Source organism: Lepisma saccharinum, chromosome 18 (genome assembly GCF_977018435.1).
Source record: "Lepisma saccharinum chromosome 18, izLepSacc3.1, whole genome shotgun sequence".
NCBI classification, from domain to species: Eukaryota; Metazoa; Arthropoda; class Insecta; order Zygentoma; family Lepismatidae; genus Lepisma; species Lepisma saccharinum.
Genome location: NC_139246.1, coordinates 30,734,571 through 30,754,311, shown reverse-complemented (window position 1 = coordinate 30,754,311; position 19,741 = coordinate 30,734,571). Strand labels below are relative to the sequence as shown.

The following is a 19,741-nucleotide window of genomic DNA, read 5'->3' as shown; positions in this document are numbered from 1 at the left end:
ATAAAATATCCCTCTGCCTAAACACTTGTGTCTTTCTGGTGCCCACAGTCTTCATGTCGTAGTTCTCCAAAATGCCATCTCAGCGCAAAACTATAGGAAACATGAAATTGCTGATTCCAGGCAGCGCACGAGTCATTCATCTAATGATCATTTATCCACAACATTTAGGGGAAGTGACACGGGAACACGTGATCTTCCTAAATGTGAATACTAAATGTCATTTAAAGTATTGATATTATTGTACCCCAACAAACAATAAATTGTTCGAACAACCTTCGGACTTTCAGACAACCAAAGAACAAAATGAAATTTAGCACAAACGTAGTATTGTAGTCCTTCTTCAAGCTCTGAGAACTGCAGATATTGTCGATCAGATAGATATCGTATAACACCCATATATTTTATTAAAACAGAAAAACAATGTATCTCGATTCTTGGCTATCAGAATCCCAGTCAGGAAACAGACACTGGAATCCAAGTAATGCTGCGTAATGTATTTACATCAATCTTGATGGTTACTCTGCACAATAAACAAATACAAGGAAGTTAACCGGTGGATCGACCCCGAATTGACGGCAGTAATCCTTGGAGGATAAAGAGTGGGGATTCTGAAAGTCCGGGGTCATTCTTCATTCGTCATTCTTTCAGTTAACACAGCAGACAGAAGAGCTGTGTAGCGTCTACAATCGGTCATTCTACGCGTCGAGACGCCGTTGCGGAAAGCTTTATCACGAACCAACTACTGAGAACTTCGATAGCCCAGAATTATCCTAATTTCACCTTAATACTAGATCAAGAAACCACCATTTCTCATTCTCAAGGTGTTCCAGAAATATTACAGGGTTACGAAAGAATAGAAGATTGCAAATTCATTATTATTGGAACTCTGTAAAAGATAAAAACATGTGCTATATGTCATCGGGGAAGGTAAGGCCGTAAGTATGATGCACTCAATATGAGGACCGTGTGTGATGCGACAAACGTCCAACCTCTAATACATTTCGGTCCGTACGAAGTGTACAAAACTGGTTGAAACTGGTTTTCATTTATGAGATCCACAGCCATGGTGACGTTATCATAACAACGGATATCGTTGTGATAGTGTGGTGTCGCCCCGCCGTGCATAAAAATGAAGTCCTCTTGAAGTTTACGAAAGAAGCAGTCTGTAATATGCCAAGATAGGACATTCACGTGGTCCTTGGCGCAGCAAAAACTTGTCTTGGGTAGTCGCCACGTTTCTTGTTCCATCTTCAAGCAAGTCCCCTCACATTTTGCCCCCGCACTATGCTAAACCTTACCTAAAAAGGGAAATATACTGTCACTGCCCCCCACCCCAGTTTTGGCACCTTGCCCCCCGGTTTTGAAACCCAACCGCTGCCAATGTAAGCGATGCTTTATAAGAAGCCAATATGGACAACACAAAAATCAAAAGAACCTGCAGTATGAGGTTTGAAATTAAATGTTGCCCATTTTTTTTTCTTAAATAAATTGGACGCAGTTGAAAAAGTGACAGAACATTTATAAGTACCAATCAGTACTGTCTGTCACACACCGTGGCCGTGCGGTGTAAGGTGAGAGATTTGGGCTCGGACAAAGGTACGTGCGGCGCAGGTTCGAGTCTCCTCCCTCTGGCGTCACTCCATTTTTTATGATTTTACTTAAAAAAGAAAATTACAGTTCCAAAGGAATTTCTGACAAAGGACTTCTTGCTTTGAATTTTAAATAACGCGTTTTTGAATTCTTTTGTCACTGCAATGGATCATAATTGCTATTTAAAGAAAGGAAAGATTGGCCACTGCCGTGATTTCAAAGTAATATAATAAAATTTTAAACAGTCTACTTTGTAATGACTGAAGACACGGGACGTATAACATTACTTCTTCTGTAATCTTCCGCTGCTAAGGATGGACGCCAAGTTCAAGCCAAGAGGTCTTGTGGCCATTCTCTGGCCAAGCATTAGAATTATGCAGCTGTGTGGATATCTTATATTAGATTTCTACACCAACAATAGCCGCTTCAGAGTAACAATGCGTGTTATATTCTCTGTCCTCCACATAACGATTGCTACGCTTCAGGGTGCGTCCTCCGTTGCAGCTATATTCGTGCAGAGTGAAGATTTCAGGGAGTTTGTTTTTGTTATGGCAGTATCAATTTACGCGATGAACAGTGTTATCAAACTTGTGTCCATTTCTTTGAAGAGAAAAGCCTTCTTTGAATCTCTGGCTTTGTGGGACGAAATGGAGTCTCATCCGTTGTTCAAGGAGTCTGACGAAAGGGCTCGTCGTAAGACTCATTCACTAAACAAAAAACTTCTCTTGGCATTCAACGGGATAACAATCGTGGATGCGATGACATGGTGTATATGGGTACTAGTCAAACCAGATGTGAAGGAAATTCAAGAGGGAAATTCCACCATTGTTATAACATATCGCAGACCAATTATTGCGGGATGGTATCCTTGGGACACGCAAACCACGATCGGATATGCAACTATGTTTTGTTTTCAGGTAACAAAGCTAGTATTATTTTTATTCTTTATTTGATCTTTCGGTTAATTATAGATATGTTTTAAAGTACATGCATTTTTCTGTTTAGTTTTGACTACACAGCCCTGCAGTGTTGAAAAAAAATCCTGTTTTCAAATCAAAGTGATTCTAGAAGTATTTTGAATGCTGATTACGCACATTACATAAATTCTTGATTTAATCATTCTAATAATATCTGGACATGATTACAAATTATGTAGTTCTAAATTATGCAACCTTCTCCACTCACCTGTCTCCTCATTCCTTTTAGGTCCAAAGATTTTCCTAAGGATCTTATTTTCAAATACTCTCAATTTATGTTCCTCTTTCAATTTAAGGGACCAAGTTTCGCATACATATAATAATACAGGTAAAATTACTGTTTTGTATATTTTAACTTTTAGATTTCTTAGATATTAAACGAGAAGACAAAAGTTTATGAATAGAAAAGTAACATGCTTTTCATTTCCTCTTGAATCTCATTTTTATTTGTTAGTATTACTCTTAAGTACTTGAATTTGAAAACTTGTACAAACGAGTTGATATCAATAATTAGATTTTGATTATTACTTAACACTTGGTTTCGACCTGTGAACATATATTTACTTTTCTCTTCGAAAACTTCCAAACCTATCTCTTTAGCTTCATTGAAAAATATTTTGGCATTATTCTTAATTGTATTTATATCATCCCCAAATAAGTCTACATCATCTGCATATGCTAACAGTTGAGTCACACCGTTTAAATTTAGTCCTTCTTTAGTTTCTTTTACCTTCCTAACAGCGTATTCTAAGGCAAAATTAAAGAGCAATGGAGATAATGCACCTCCTTGTTTTAACCCATCATGAATTGTAAATTTGTCAGACATATTAAGATCCACACGAATTTTACTTTCTGTTTTACTGGTGCATTTTTTTATCATATTAACAAGCTTCTTAGGTATTCCAAACTCGCTTAATATATTATATAATTTATCTCTTTAGACTGAATAATATGCTTTTTTGAAATCAATGAATAGGTGATGGACATTTTGATTATATTCCCACTTTTTCTCAAGTGTCTGTCTGATGTGAAAAAAAAATGATCTGTTGTTGATCTTTTACGTTTAAATCCACATTGATAATCACCTATAATTTCATTAGCACATGGGGTTAGTCTCGTTAAAGAATGTTAGACAATATCTTATATGTTGTTGAGAGTAGAGAAATTCCACGGTAATTATTGCAGTTCATTTTATCACCTTTTTTAAACACAGGAACAATTATGGATTCTTTCCACTGTTGAGAGATTTCTTCTTTATTCCATATTAAACAAATTAATTTATGAATTTGACATATTAACGAATTTCTACCGTATTTAATTAACTCAGCTGGTATTAAATCAATGCCAGGTGCTTTGTTATTCTTTAGCCCTTTTATTGGAATCTTTAATTTCAGTCAAGTTAGGGTCTGGAACTAAAGGTTATGCTGTGTGCACTTCATTTACTTCTGATTTATCTCCTACATGAACAATTAAAAGGTCATTAGAGTAGTTCTTCCATCTATCTAGAATATCGCTTGGGTCAGCTAGAAAATCACCGTCTTTATCTTTTATCAAGTTTACTTTAGGTTGCCACCCCTTTCTAAACTCATTTACACCTTTGTATAAATCTCTGATATTTTTGTTTTTTCTGTTTGTTTCAATTTCGTTAATTTTGCTTTTCAAGTAATATCTTTTTTTTTTTTACTTCTAAACGTGCGGTTAACGTCTCACTTTATTCTATTATAATTGTTTAGATTTGTATCATGAGAGTTATTTTACCACCTAAGTCTAGCCTGATTTCTTATTTCTATTACATTTTGACATTCATTATCAAACCATGGCTTACTTTTTCTTGTTTTATGGTATCCTATACTTTCTTAAGCTGCTGATTATACTACATTATGTATGTGATCCCAATTCTCATTTACGTCTGTTTCATTTATATTTTCGTCATCATTTAAATCCTGGAAAACATCAAATCTATTTGACAGTTTAATTTGGTAATCTTATTTAATTCTTTCATCGGTAAATTTTACTGTATTAAATTTTAGAATTTTTAGATCTTGTTGCTTATGATTTATCACTGCGAGTCTTTATCTTAATTTAGCAATTACTAAATAATGGTCACTGGCACAGTCAGCACCTCTATGTGAGCGAACATCAATTATACTTGTATGCCTTCTCTTATCATTGAGAATATGATCTATCTGGTTATAAATTTTACCATTTGGAGAAGACCAGGTATATTTATGGATATCTTTGTGTTTAAAAGTGGTACTTTTCACATTCAAATTCTTTTACGTTGCAAAAGTAATTAGTCTTATACCATTATCATTACTTAATTCATGAAGACTTTCTTTACCAATCGTGGGTTTAAATATCTCTTCTTTGCCAATCTGTGCATTACAGTCACCTAATAGAATTGTCATATCATACTGGGAAAATTTATCAAAGACCTGTTCTAACTCTGTAGAAAAAACGTCTTTACTATTATCATCTTTATCTTCCGTTGGTGCATGTATGTTTATGAAAATAATTCTACACCACCTACTCTGTAAAACTGCATATGATATCCTATCATTAATAAATTCTACTGTTTTAAGAACAGAGATAATTCTATTATATATGAAGAAGCCTGTTCCAAAATTATGATTTTTAGTACCACCATAGAAAGAAAATTGTAATTTTCAGTTTCACAAATCCTTTATCCTGGTCACATAACTTCCTGGACAGCTACTACATCTAATTTATACTTAACTATCTCATTAACTGTACACTGAAATGCCCCAGGCCCGTAAAGCCTCAGAACATTCCGGGTGCCTAATTTAATATCCTTATTCCTAATGTACATGTTATCCTTAGTCCATGAACGTCCCAAAGTAGTCCCCACCCGGAGATCTGAAGGGGGAGACTATTTTACCTTTGGAATATTTTACCTTGGGAACATCCATGGCCTCATATTGCTGCTTCTTGACATGTGTTTTTACAGTGCAGAGTTGTCAGATCTACACCTAACCCCCAATATGAATGGAGGACCGCACCTGTCGTTGGTCAGCGGATCCCTCGGATCTAGCCTGGAGGATCACATAGTAGTCCACCAACCGTACCCCACTTCTGCCAATTGTGGGACTCTCATAGAGGTATGACAGGACAGCTCTGTAAAACCTAACAGAGCAACACTCTGTTGGTTGGCTAACTGCAGTGAACAAGCCACTGGGCGATGAGGTCGTCACATCCCTACGCCGATGGGCAAAAATGGATTTCATTTTTGGAATCAGCATGCTGAACTTATATATTCTGAGACAAGTCATCTGCGAGACACGAAAACCCATGCAGACCGCTGTTATATTTGTGCTTGTGTTTGTGGATATATACAGTGACACGTCATCAATGCAGTTGGTTCAAAGGGGGAGTAGATATTTTCAAGTGGAGTTACGGGGTTGTCTCTTATTTCCTTACCATTTCTCTATCTTAATATCGCTTTCTCTTCGTTGTCTCGAGCGGTGGCTCAGTCGGTAACGCGTCTGACTACCATGCTAAAGGTCCCGGGTTCGATCCCCGGCCGGTTCAAATCCGGGAACTTTTCTAACGGTGGAAGCGGCCCCGGCGCCTACCCAGCGTCGAATAACATGGGTACCTGGGGGAAACCCTGGGGGGTAAAGGCGGTCAGGGGCGTGATGCTGATCACATCACCCCCACTCACGACTGGATCAAGAAAGTGTCGGGCGTTACCCTCACACCCCCTATACGCCTTCATGGCGTGGTGCTATGCACAGGGGAACACTTTACCTTTACCTTTTATATGTACACCACAGACAGTTGTATTCTTTGTTGACCAACGATCTGGTGTAAGTTGAGATTACAGGAGGAAATGCAATGCTACATGAATAGAGTAGGAGGGAGAATTTCAGTTTGTTTGTGCCCCAGGTCGGTCGACCTTGTTTCAATTGTCCGTATTTATAATTTTGACCCGCAACCTAGAATGTGGGGTAGATATTAGAGAGCTGCGTGGGCGGCTCTGACTCAATCGGTGAACATTTTTCTGTTCAACTGACGTGCAACTTCTCGGCACCAAAATCTCTATGCCCCAGTGCAGCTTGGATGAAACCTGGCTAGCGTCATCACGCTATGCTTGCTTCCTGGGCGGGACCCACACATTTTCGGGCGGGAGCAGCGGTGCAGACGCGGGTATTTCACGGTTCGTTCGAGATCTGTAACGTAAGTATCCTTATAAAGACGACAGAGGTTACGAAGTTTGTAGAAGATTTACGTGTTGGCCTGCAGGTGTGACTGTCTGGTCTCCAAATAATGTATGGTATTGAATAAAATTGGTGTGGAAATTTAATGGTTGTTACATAGTTATACAGTTTAAAATCTTTCTTCTTCTTCTTCTTCCTGTGACATTACAGCTCTAGTAGTATAGCCTTAACCTTCTCAACAATGCCGGTCCATTCTTGCCGATCTTTCGCCTTTTGTCTTCGTCTTATTATCCCCTAGTGTTCTGATGTCTCTCTCCACATCATCTATCCATTATATCCTAGGTCGCCCTCTTCTTCGCCTGCCTTCAGGTTTTACTGAGAATACTTTTTTACTACTCTGACATAAATCAGTCTAATAAAATGTCCTGTCCAGCTCAATCTCCTTGCCTTGATTTGAGCTATAAAATCAGGAGATTTATATAATTTCTTCACTTCAAAACTATGAAGTATTCTCCCTCCTTCATCATATTTTGGTCCGTATATTTATATACGTAGTATTTTACTTTCACAAGTTCTCAGCATTAAAAACGATCTCTCCGGCATTACCCAGGTTTCACTTCCATATAATCTCTATTTACAGCATTTATTGCAAACATGCTTATTCATCTCTAATGGATAGTCAGATACTTAATTGGACTTACGCCGGCTCCCGTAGGGGAGTGGTCTGTACATCTCGTTACGAACCCAGCGGTCCCGGGTTCGAATCTCGCTAAGAGTATGGGTATTTGTGATTGTCCATTCATCAATTTCATCATGTTATCACTCACCCCATCTTCACAAATTAGCCAAGACTGGCACAAGAAACGAAGTAAAATGAAAAAGTAAATCAATCGATCAAATTAATTGGACTTTTGGAGATGGGGTAAGCGGAGGGAGATTTCCACGTGTACGTATTAATATTTTTTAAAGTCGTTATAAACCAATTAATCAACATTTCTGGTTCTGAATAGTGGACATGGAGCATATAGTAATATCAGTGACGTAGCTCTCAGTGTGTTTCAACGATTCTAATTTATTTTCAGTGGTACTGGATGTCGTTCGTCATTTTTCAATCAACGACATTCGACGTCACCCTGTGCTCAAGCCTTAACCATGTTTGCAACCAAATACGCCACTTGAAGGATATTGTGGCGGACGTTGTGGAACTGGGGCGTGATCAGACGGAACTAAAGGAAATTCTAAAAAATTATGTTAGTAAGGAACCAAGATTGGATGAAGTTAATGCAATGACATTGTACGATCACAATTCTGAAGTAACTAGAAAACTTCTCGTTCAATCAGCAATAGCATATTGGACGAGAAGACATGGAGAGATCATAAGGTAGGTGTGCATATTCAATGTTAAAATTGTTTCGTGTACTTAACGTTCCTTTAGGTCTGTTAGATCTAGCATTATTTTACGCTACCCGTTCAATATTATCACAATAGCTTATGTGTTATTTAAAAAAAAAAGTTGCGGATCCATGAAACCCATTGCCCAAGGTATTTCTGTGGAAATTACAATATTTGTGCATACATATTGTATCATAATAAGATCAGTGGCATTGCCAGAGAATTATGTTTTATGTGGTCTCAAGTGTGGACAAACTATTTTGGGTGGGGCCGGTTTTTCTTTATTTCTCTTTATATCCTGCTTTTCAATCTCTTCTGTTTCTCTATGTTTTTCGTTCCACATTGCTTTCTTACCCTGACTCTATAACATTTCTTCTCTATTTATACCGAGTGTTTCAATAAAAAATGTATACACTTTTCAAAACATCATAAGAAATTCGTATTCCAAGATGGGGTGATGAAATACTGTAGAAATGTAGTGTGATGTTTGCTCAATAGATGGCAGCATGTATCAGGGAGCTAGCGCCACTACGCGGTCAGTGGCGAGTGATTAATATCAATATGGCGGAAGTACGGTTGAACATTGAAGAGCGTAAAAATTTGTTAAAGTGGTACTGGATATTTGAGAATGTGGTTAAAGGATACGTAAAGGATAAAGTAAATAATAATATGTACCACAGGAAACCAGATAGTCTGGACACACTTTGGGACGAGATTAAAGCAGCGTCTGCATAAATCCCATTGCAAACTTTGGTGAGTGTTACTGAAGCAGCATTACTCAGAGATGTAATGATGTTGGAGGTCATCAGTTTGTGCATTTATTGTAAACTTTTAGCCCAGAAAGTGCATTAAGATCTTCAAACTGACTTGCAACCTTACTTTCAGGTAAATACAAAACTTTGTATGAAGACGTTTTAACATTTTTTTCTTGTCCTGAAGTGTGAATACATTTTTTTGAAGCACTCTGTATATATCTTTCTTCCTCCGTTATTCTATATTTTTCTGTAATTTCTCTCGATTTAGTCTCTCTTTCTATCCTCCCTCCATTTTATTTCTTCTACTATAATTGATTTTCATGCATTTTATTTTGGTGGAAAGAAAGATATGTTAAAACTATTCAAGGTAGGCAATAGTCCACACCACACACCTGCTGGCGACCCAACTGGATAACAAAAATATTAACCCTAGACAGCATTGGTGGGGTATACTCGTACAGTACCCCACTGCGTAATCAAACCGTTGGCGCATGCACAGTTTGGATGACAGACACTAGCGCCTCCACGTAAATTCATTTTTCACCGAGATCTTGCCGAGGTAGGTTGTGCAAACAGCTAGCTCTCTTCAATCACGTGATTTGGTATGCTTGGGGTTCCGTGTACTTCACCTATACTGGTATTGAACTGAATTAGTCTAGTGCACTATTCTCCCAATGGATGGTTGAAGCAATCGTAGAACGGAACTGAGGTTATGCTGAGAGCAGATGATGAGAGTGACGATATTTCCGTGGCCGAAAGTGATGTGAGTGATGAGGATGCAAAGGGAATAAGATCATGCCTCCGACAGTGACGAGGTTGTGGACGTGGGTTCATCATCATCATCATCATCCACGGGACAAATCTTATAAAGACGCTATGGATATTGCTGGTCAACCAAACGTCCTTCCAGAACATTTCGATCTGTTGCCAGAAATGAAGTTACCTCCCGTTTTAGATTCAACGGCGCAGCTCAGAATTGAAAAACCGGCTTAGATGCTTGAAATATTTGATTTACAGATGACATCATCGATGAAATTACACTGGGCAGAAATGAACACATCACATTGCGCGCAGACAAGTATAGGGTAGGAACTGGAAACATTTCAGCAACAAATAATTTAGAAGTGAAATCGTATATCGGATTGCTGTACTTGGCGGGCTCGTTGAAAGACAGCCATGTGAATTTTGAAGAACTATGGTCAGAAAGTTATGGACCGCCCGTGTTTCGTGGTACCATGTCTCTTCCTTGGTTCAAATTCTTGACCCTATGCATACGATTCGACGACAAGTAAACCCGTGAAGCTCGCAAAGCAAATGATAAGCTGGCTCCAATGAGTAAAATTTGGGAAATGTTTATTAGGAATTGCACTGCTTACTATTCACCATCGCCTTACTACACAGTTGATGAGCAACACTTGGGATTCAGAGGTCGGTGTGGGTTCCGAATTTATATGAAGAGTAAGCCAGGTAAGTATGGGCTAAAGATTATGAATCTTTGTGATGCCGAAACGTACTACATGATAAATGTCATGTCCTACACCGGAAAAGTAGAAAAGCCTGCTGATCAATCTGTTCCAGCGTATTATGTGCGAAAGCTTAGAGAGCCAATTCATGGTACATATATAAATATTACCATGGACAATTGGTTTACATCCATCCCGCTTGCTAAAGAAATGCTTGCTGAAGGCAAGCTCACCATGGTTGAAAAAAAAAAAGCGAGAACTGTCGCCTTCGTTTATCAACGTAAAAGGACGTGAGATTGTCACTTCGTCCTAGGCCTTTGACAAAGAGCTGACAGTCTCCTACGTTCCAAAAAAATATATAACAGTAGTTCTTTTCTCTATCTGTAAAGAATCTGTCAAGCCTCAATAATAACCTTTTACAATAAAACTAAGAGAGGAGTTTGTGCTATTATGAACTTTACCACACTTACACCACGGCAAGAAAAAACAGAAGATGGCCACTTCGATTCTTCTTTGGAATGCTTGACCAAACGGGAGTAAATGTTCTGGTTTGTTAGGAATTCCAAACCAGGAGTGCACCAACAACCCAAGCAACACTACACGCCGTTTCCGTAAGAGTTGAGTATGGGATTAGTGAAGCCACATATCTTGAAAAGGCATTAAAAAGAGATAGAGCTCAAGATGAATATAGCTAAGATTGTTGGAGACGCAGCAGCTCCTCGGCCACCAGCGCAGCAGCCACCTCAACCTGGAGGAAGCAAAAGGAGCTGATCGTTCTGTTCGAGAGCAAGGAATAAGAAAACTGCCTTGCAGTGTGCCAGTTGCCTCAACCCATGTTTCCAGACCACCGAGTAATGATATGCTTCCAATGTCATCACGATGACTAAAAAGTGGTCTATGAGTGGTTAGTGACAAGAGGAAAAATATAAAACTGAAAAGAAAGAAATATTTTCACATCTTTAATGAATATTTGCAGAAGTAAAGTTCAATTTATGTGTTATTCAGCTCGTTGAAGATTAAAGCTTCTTTGTACCCCACCTATACTGATAAGTTTTATTTTCCCGCATATCCTGTCTATGGTTAATAATACAAACGCTGGGTGTAAAAATTGTTTTTGTAATAAACAGAGTTAATCGGATAAAGAGACATTGGATCATTACGACGAGATAGCTCAAAAAATTAACAAATTTCGTTACTTTGTACGCGATAGGACAGTACTGCCGCAGGTACATCGACCAGGAACATCCCCATTTCTAAATCATTATCAATATACTCGTATGAGGAAAATGCTTTAAATTCTTCAAATGTTAAATAACTGGGGAAGAGGTTTAAGTAAATGCCGACGTAAGATGTGTACCCAAACACTTTTCAATAACAAATATTCAGTACATCACAATTAACCCTTGGCCAGTTCTCGATTGATTGATTGAATTGGTGTTTTAAGTCCACTTTATGCACAGTAAGGCTAATCGGGACTGGACCTACCACCGGGTATCGAACACGGTTCCCTTGATTACAAGGCGACGACACTACACTGTGCCATCGGAGAGATCCTGGTCAGTTCTCGAGAAATATCATTTTGCTTTACTGTTGCTACTCACAAAAAACCACCTTGTTTCTGTAAGGTTTTCTCTTATTAAAAATGTTTGAAATTAGTAAGCAATATATATTGTTTCCGCACTGTAAAACATTTAGCGTTAAAGTGACACAGACAGTGTTTGCGTCGAGGACATCCGCACTATCGTAACATACCCCATCGGTACGAATAGACTCTCTCCTATAAGTGTTACCCCTTTCAGCGATGACAATCAAAGACCCCTCGCTTCCTAGTTTCCCTGGTTTCGTTCATGTTGGTCCGACCTTTAGTCACCTTTCAGCAGATGAGCCAGGGTAACTTCCTGTGTAAAACTTCTTTCTCGGCAAAATCTAGAAGCAGGTTCTGACAAGTCTGGACGAGATTCTACTCGTACCGAAGGGGTACGTTAAGCTCTATGTTAGTTAAGTTAACCCCAGTGATGGTCAATTGGTGTCACTGACAACTGCATATTTACCTATGCTATTGTAACGCCGAAGAAGTTAAGCGTTGACCATCTGCCATCTGGTATTGGACCACACTCTGTGAATTTTCTTTAAAAAACAAAAATAAAATATTAATGTGATTTATGCAATATATTGTAGGTTTATAGGAGCCGTTGACAACGTTTTTGGACTTCCAATGATGCTGCATATGCTGCTGGAAATGATCGCCGTTACGTTGCTTGCCTTTGAGGCAAGTAAGGTAAGCCGTGGAATTTCCACACGTTCTCGTTATCAAATATGTTCCGGGCATGTGGATTTAATAGAAGTTTCATTGTTTGGAGGATGTTATAGAATCCAAGAGCAGCACTCAATCACTCGCTTACATGAAAGCGTGTATGAGTGTTTAGTGCAGCTCCTTGGGAGACCAATCAAAATTCTCATATTCGCCATTCTATTACGCCTATTACAGAACACAATAAAATGAACTTTAACAAGGGCCATTTCGGTTGTTTACACACCAATAGGTGATTCTGAAAGTATTTTGAATGCTGATAACGGATATGACATAAATCTCTTCCCATCATGTCAGGATTTTTCCCTAGATCAGGATTTTTCCCACGTCATTAAGTTCAATCAACAAACTACATTTTAACATTGAGTTTTTGACATTTTGTGAAGGAAACTTTTATGAGGGATTTCGAAAATGGAATTTACGTAAGCAAAGTTTGCAATTTTCTTTTCAATGTGTCTTGTAAAGATAGAAGGTGGATTAATATTTACTATTCTATGTGCCTTTGTAGTTCAAAATTGGAGGATTTGTATTGAAGAAATCCAATATTTTACCATAATCTAAACAGAGCCATCTATTTAGGAAATGATAGAAATCTGGAATTAAGGCTGTTCATATACAGGGTGTCCGGCTTAGACCTATAATTTTGCAGAGAAACCCAATTTTATTACCAAAATTTACATTTTGGTAGAAAAACTCATGCATTTTTTTGTCCCAGCACCAGCACTTCACACAACCTCGATATGAGCCCCCCACCCCCCCTGCGACGGCAGATGTCGAACCGATATTCCAATTCCGTTCAGGTATTCACTAGCGTTTGAGCGGTCACATTGTTAATTGCCTGACCAATTCTGTTACGCAGATCATCCAAGTTCTCGACGGCCATACTGTAGACTTTGTCCTTGATGAACACCCAAAAGAAAAAGTCTTGGGGGGGAAGATCCGGCAAGCGCGGAGGCCAAGTAAGTGGTTTAGATCCTCTTCCTATAAATCTTCTAGGAAAATGCTCATCGAGAAATTCTCGTACAATGATATCAAAATGTGCCGGGGCTTCGTCTTGTTGGAAAATGGTTTCTGGAGGCATTTAAGGCACAGCGTAATGCTGAAGCATGTCTAAATAATTCGTTCCTCTCACTGTTAATTCAGCAAAGAAGAACGGGCCTATTATCTTCTCTTTCATTAAACCACACCACACATTAACTTTTGGCGAGTTTCTCATAATTTCACGAAACTCATGAGGATTGTCACTTCTCCAAATACGGCAATTTTGTGTGTTAACTTTGCTACACGTATGGAATGCAGCTTCATTAGAAAAGCACACCTTGTCCAGAAAAGGATTCTTGTTCTCAATTTCGGTTAAAATTTTGCCCGAAAACGTCTGTCTTTTAGGCTTATCATTAGGATCAATTCCTTGATGTAACTGGATCTTGTACGCCCGTAGACGTAACCTTTTGTGCACAATGTCATGGAATGTTGAGCTCTAAACTTGCACGTGTTATTAATTTTCTTGGACTTCTTGTGAATGCAGTGCGAATCACTTCAATGTTTTCTCTTACATTTTCCTCTTCTCGTACTTCACGGCCACTGACACAACACATCCAGTTTCTCTTAGTTGTTTATCCCACTCAGCAATACTCAAATAGGAAGAAACATTGTCGTGACGTTGAAGATTGAATTCACGTCGAAAAGCACGTTCAACAAACTTCACAGATTTGTTTTCTGCCAGTGAAAGAACGCAGAACACTTTCTGCTGAACCGTCAACTCCGCCATCTTGGAATTTATGAGTTACACGAGCATGCGCGTCACGTCAACTCGAAGTACTGGTGATTCTCGCAAATGGCCACAGTTGCCAGTCCCAAAGAAACAATAAGTTTCATTCGAAATTGAATGTAACTAAAGTTATACTGTTTTGTAATGTTAAAGGTCTAAGCCGGACACCCTGTATTGCTATTTTATGGAAGGAAAAAAATCTACACGTAATGGATAAAAATGGATTTCATTTTTGGAATCAGCATGCTGAAATTATTCGGAGACGACAGTCATTTGCGAGTCATCTAAACCCATGCAGACCGCTGTTGTTATTTGTGCGTATTTTTATTTGTTCACGAAGAAAATATATTTAGGGCCTTGTATAAACCCTGCAATATTAAGTGACAGTATCCTTGTTCTCACTTATACTATTTCTTCATTAGAGTCTCCCAAGTCAAAACGTTTTATGGTTCACTATTTTTAACCAAAGAACGCATGAAGTAAAAGCGCCCTACACTTGAGGTGTATTCGTTGAAGAAAGAGCGACAAACATGATTTCGTTTCATTCAGCGGTCTTGAAACACCACCGGTGTGACAGCAAGCATTTATTTACATGGTGTTGTTTGTTCTGCAGTTTTCAGTCGTGTACTACGACGGCCACTATTTATATTTTGAGCCTTGGCAACACTGATTAAAGTTAGGCGCGATTTGACGTTTGCACGGAATCGTCTGGTATTATTGACCACAACGTACTTCAAATGTTTTGTCAATAGCTTGATTTGAGTTGTTTATGTTGCCTTGGAGATTGCGCGACAACAATAAAATGGAATTAACTCGTGAACATTTTCGAGCGATGATTTTTTACGATTTTCGACGTGGATTATCAAGACAAGAGTGCATCGATCAACTTACTTCCACATTTGGCGATGAAGCCCCATCCATTGCCACTGTGAAACGCTGGTATAACGAATTTAATCGTGGCCACCATTCGCTCACCGACGAGATTCGCGAAGGTCGTCCAAAATCAGTTGTTGTTCAAGAAAACATTGATGCTGTGGAAGGAAAAAAATCTACACGTAATGGATAAAAATGGATTTCATTTTTGGAATCAGCATGCTGAAATTATTCGGAGACGACAGTCATTTGCGAGTCATCTAAACCCATGCAGACCGCTGTTGTTATTTGTGCGTATTTTTATTTGTTCACGAAGAAAATATATTTAGGGCCTTGTATAAACCCTGCAATATTAAGTGACAGTATCCTTGTTCTCACTTATACTATTTCTTCATTAGAGTCTCCCAAGTCAAAACGTTTTATGGTTCACTATTTTTAACCAAAGAACGCATGAAGTAAAAGCGCCCTACACTTGAGGTGTATTCGTTGAAGAAAGAGCGACAAACATGATTTCGTTTCATTCAGCGGTCTTGAAACACCACCGGTGTGACAGCAAGCATTTATTTACATGGTGTTGTTTGTTCTGCAGTTTTCAGTCGTGTACTACGACGGCCACTATTTATATTTTGAGCCTTGGCAACACTGATTAAAGTTAGGCGCGATTTGACGTTTGCACGGAATCGTCTGGTATTATTGACCACAACGTACTTCAAATGTTTTGTCAATAGCTTGATTTGAGTTGTTTATGTTGCCTTGGAGATTGCGCGACAACAATAAAATGGAATTAACTCGTGAACATTTTCGAGCGATGATTTTTTACGATTTTCGACGTGGATTATCAAGACAAGAGTGCATCGATCAACTTACTTCCACATTTGGCGATGAAGCCCCATCCATTGCCACTGTGAAACGCTGGTATAACGAATTTAATCGTGGCCACCATTCGCTCACCGACGAGATTCGCGAAGGTCGTCCAAAATCAGTTGTTGTTCAAGAAAACATTGATGCTGTGCAAAACCTAATACTGCAAGATCGTCATGTGACATACTGTGAGATTGAGGCAACCATAGGCATTAGTTCCACCAGCATATAAAAAATATTACATGATCATTTAGCTGTGAGAAGGGTATGTTCTCGTTGGATCCCACACAATTTGACAAAAACTCAAAAAGACGCTCGCGTCAATTGGTGCAAACAAATGCTCAATAAATACAATCGTGGTGCTTCAAAAGACGTATATAAGATTGTGACAGGTGACGAATCATGGATATATCCATATGAGCCGGAACGTAAACAGCAGTCGACTGTATGGGTGTTTCAAGATGAACCCAAGCCAACAAAAGTTGTTCGCGCTCGAAGCACATCGAAACAAATGGTCGCCTGTTTTTTCGGGAAAACTGGTCATGTGGCAACTGTGCCTTTAGAGGAACGTAGAACGGTCAACTCTGAATGGTACACAACAATTTGTTTGCCAGAGGTCTTCGGTCAAATACGGAAAACAAACAAACGCCGTCGGATCATTCTTCATCAAGACAATGCCAGCTGTCACACATCTCGTCTAACAACCGACTTTATGAATAGTCAAAAAATCGAATTGATGGGTCATCCGCCTTACAGTCCTGATTTGGCACCCAATGACTTCTTCTTGTTCCCGAATGTCAAGAATAAATTGCGTGGACAACGATTTTCGTCGGCGGAAGACGCCGTTGATGCGTTCAAAAACCATATTATGGAGGTGTCTCAAGAAGATTGGAAAAACTGCTTTAACAAATGGTTCGAACGAATGCAAAAGTGTATTGACCATAAAGGAGAATACTTCGAAAGACAGTAAAGCAGTTTTCAATGCCAAATACCTGTTTTTTCATTGTTAGGCTCAAAATATAAATAGTGACCGTCGTACAGTGCAAAAGTTCTGCCGAATGTGATCATACCGGTGTATATTTCATCAATTCATGCTTCATCCCCATAGATACAATTATTTGAGGGAGATGGGAGCGGGGCAAATGATATTAAAACTCTTATGCAAATACCAGCAAATCATTACGACGTACTTTAATACTACAGCAAATGCTCATTTAGGTGTAAAAATAAAAACATTTAAGTACAAGGTAGCACCTTTATAAAACATAAATTAGGTGTTGGAAATAGTTTACTTGTAGCTATTACCTTTTAACCTAATGAATATTTCAATTTATTTTAGAAAGAAGAGATGACTTTCATTGCAAATGTCCATGGGTATATAATTCTCATCTTCTTTGGAGTTTTCCTCTTCTCTTATTTTGGTCAAAAAGTTATTGACGAGGTAGGTAGCCTAAATATTTAAGTACAGTTATTTAATAACGAACAATCAGGCATTCTGTAATGATACACACACACACTACTGTCAAGGTCAACTAGGAAGGCGGTTATTAGAGAGCGTGTAGAAAGCAGTCAATAGCAGTCACCGATCAGTTACAATGTTGCCAAATCATCTCTATGCCTTTGGTGGAAAAGGAAGGAAGAACATAAACACCAGAATCAAGTTATTCGCTTGTGTCCAGAGCTAAGAACATTTGTTTACTTGTTGTGGACTTACCGATCCGGCATTTGTTGTTATTTTACATTTAGCAACAGCACGATTGTTCTCTGATAAGAGGACAGAAAATATATCAGCCTTTCTAGCTTGCGGAGGCATTAATTATTTATGATAATTTTTTTTTCGTTTGTAATACTAGGTAGTATTCATCATTTGCGGTATAATAAAAGAAAAATAAATGTGATGTAACTTATTAAAAGATGCAAATAATGATGATGTGCAAGAGGTATTAGTACAACAATTAATAATAATAGTAACATTATTGTGTTCTTCAGTTAAATGCATTACTGCCTAAATTATCAATATAGTGAATATTTTACTAGGAACTCAGAAATTTGTTTCTCAAAAGTGTTTCTAATAATATTTTGTATTAGTGACTATTTGTTTTATTTACAGCCAGTGTCCCCTTTGCTTACAGAGAAAAATGTACAAATAGATTAGCTTTAAATTAGCAATTGAATTTCGTGTATCATTATGACAAAATGAAAAAGTGCTTTGTGTTTCCAGAGTTCTTCATTGCTAAGGACTGTGTATGATACCCCGTGGTATGATACATCGGAAGACATCCAAGTCTTTCTCAAGATTGTCACTGAACAATGCAAGAAGCCTTTGGCCTTCTCTGGAGGGATGTTTTTCACACTATCTTATGACTTCTTCTCTGCGGTGAGTCTGTATTAACATATATTTGACAGTTAATCCGTCAATCATCATCGTTGCTGAATTCCCACACTGCATGTTAGAATATCTTACAGGGCCATTCCATACCAAAACATCTCAAAAAATGTACTTTTCAACTCGACCATCTCAGATTTTTATGAAATTTGGTATGATCGTAGAGGACAAGAAATTACATCTTTAAACATCTGTAAACTTTTAGTCCTCAGTGATACATTCTGTACGTACACCAGTCTACTAAAAATAATATCGCCTGTGTAACTAATTGAAGCATATAGGAAACCAACTGCATATATAGTAAACAAAATATGGCGAGTTCGATTTTGAAGAGCTTACCCCTGTATACCTGTAGATTTGCGCCATCTTCAAAAAGTGGCACCAAAAATTTACCTCGAAAAGTTAGAAGTTAATATCTCAAAAAAGGTAAAGTGTACACAAAAAGCTACTCAATCAAAAATAAAAGAGCAGAAAAGGTGTTAAACTATGGTTTCTGTTTGATAGAGCTAATTTCAATCTTAACTGAATTAGATTGCTACAATTATTTACTTTAATTTGGGGAATTTGCGTGATAGATGGTTTCTGACAGAAACAACAGCAAATATTTAAGAGACTATGTAATTTACGTACTAAAGACACTGAACCAAATTTATAGCTCATAAATTCTCCTGGAGAATGTTTTTGGTATCGTGCCGGAAGATTAAGGGGTTGAGGAGATATGTAGTTTAGCAAAACAAAGCAGCAGGTAACAAACTCAAGTGTCGGAAGCACGGCAGAGAAAAGTATATTAAGTTTTCACCAAAATCGCAATAAATGAAATACGTAAACTGCAGGGAAATACATTACCTTGTTTTAAACTTTTTTGTTTTTCTATTAAATATGTATTAACATTTATTTCAGTTGCTGGGTTCAGTCGCAACGTACTACATGTTTCTGGTGCAGGTCAAGTGAATATGACACAATTGTTGTAATCCACAACAAAACCATGTGGATTACATTGTATTAATATGTAATTGTAATGTACAACATATAACAGTGTATGTAATAATATATGTATTGTTGAAGTATATTGTTCTTACATATATCACTGTATTCAATTTGTTATGTAAATCAATAAATGGAAATTAACTGCACGCCCTGACATTCCATAATCAACCAACAGAATGTGACTTATCGCACTTTTTGTC

At 38.1% G+C, this 19,741-nt stretch overlaps 1 protein-coding gene across 1 annotated transcript; it reads left to right on the top strand.

The window, feature by feature from the left end:
* The first annotated feature begins 1,904 nt into the window (after positions 1–1,904).
* LOC146002189 (odorant receptor coreceptor-like) lies at positions 1,905–18,323 on the top strand. The gene is made up of 4 exons (XM_083139906.1): positions 1,905–2,507; positions 7,828–8,126; positions 12,534–12,633; positions 18,279–18,323. Exons 1-4 carry the CDS (start codon positions 1,905–1,907, stop codon positions 18,321–18,323), a joined length of 1,047 nt encoding a protein of 348 aa, XP_082996032.1.
* The last annotated feature ends 1,418 nt before the right edge of the window (positions 18,324–19,741 follow it).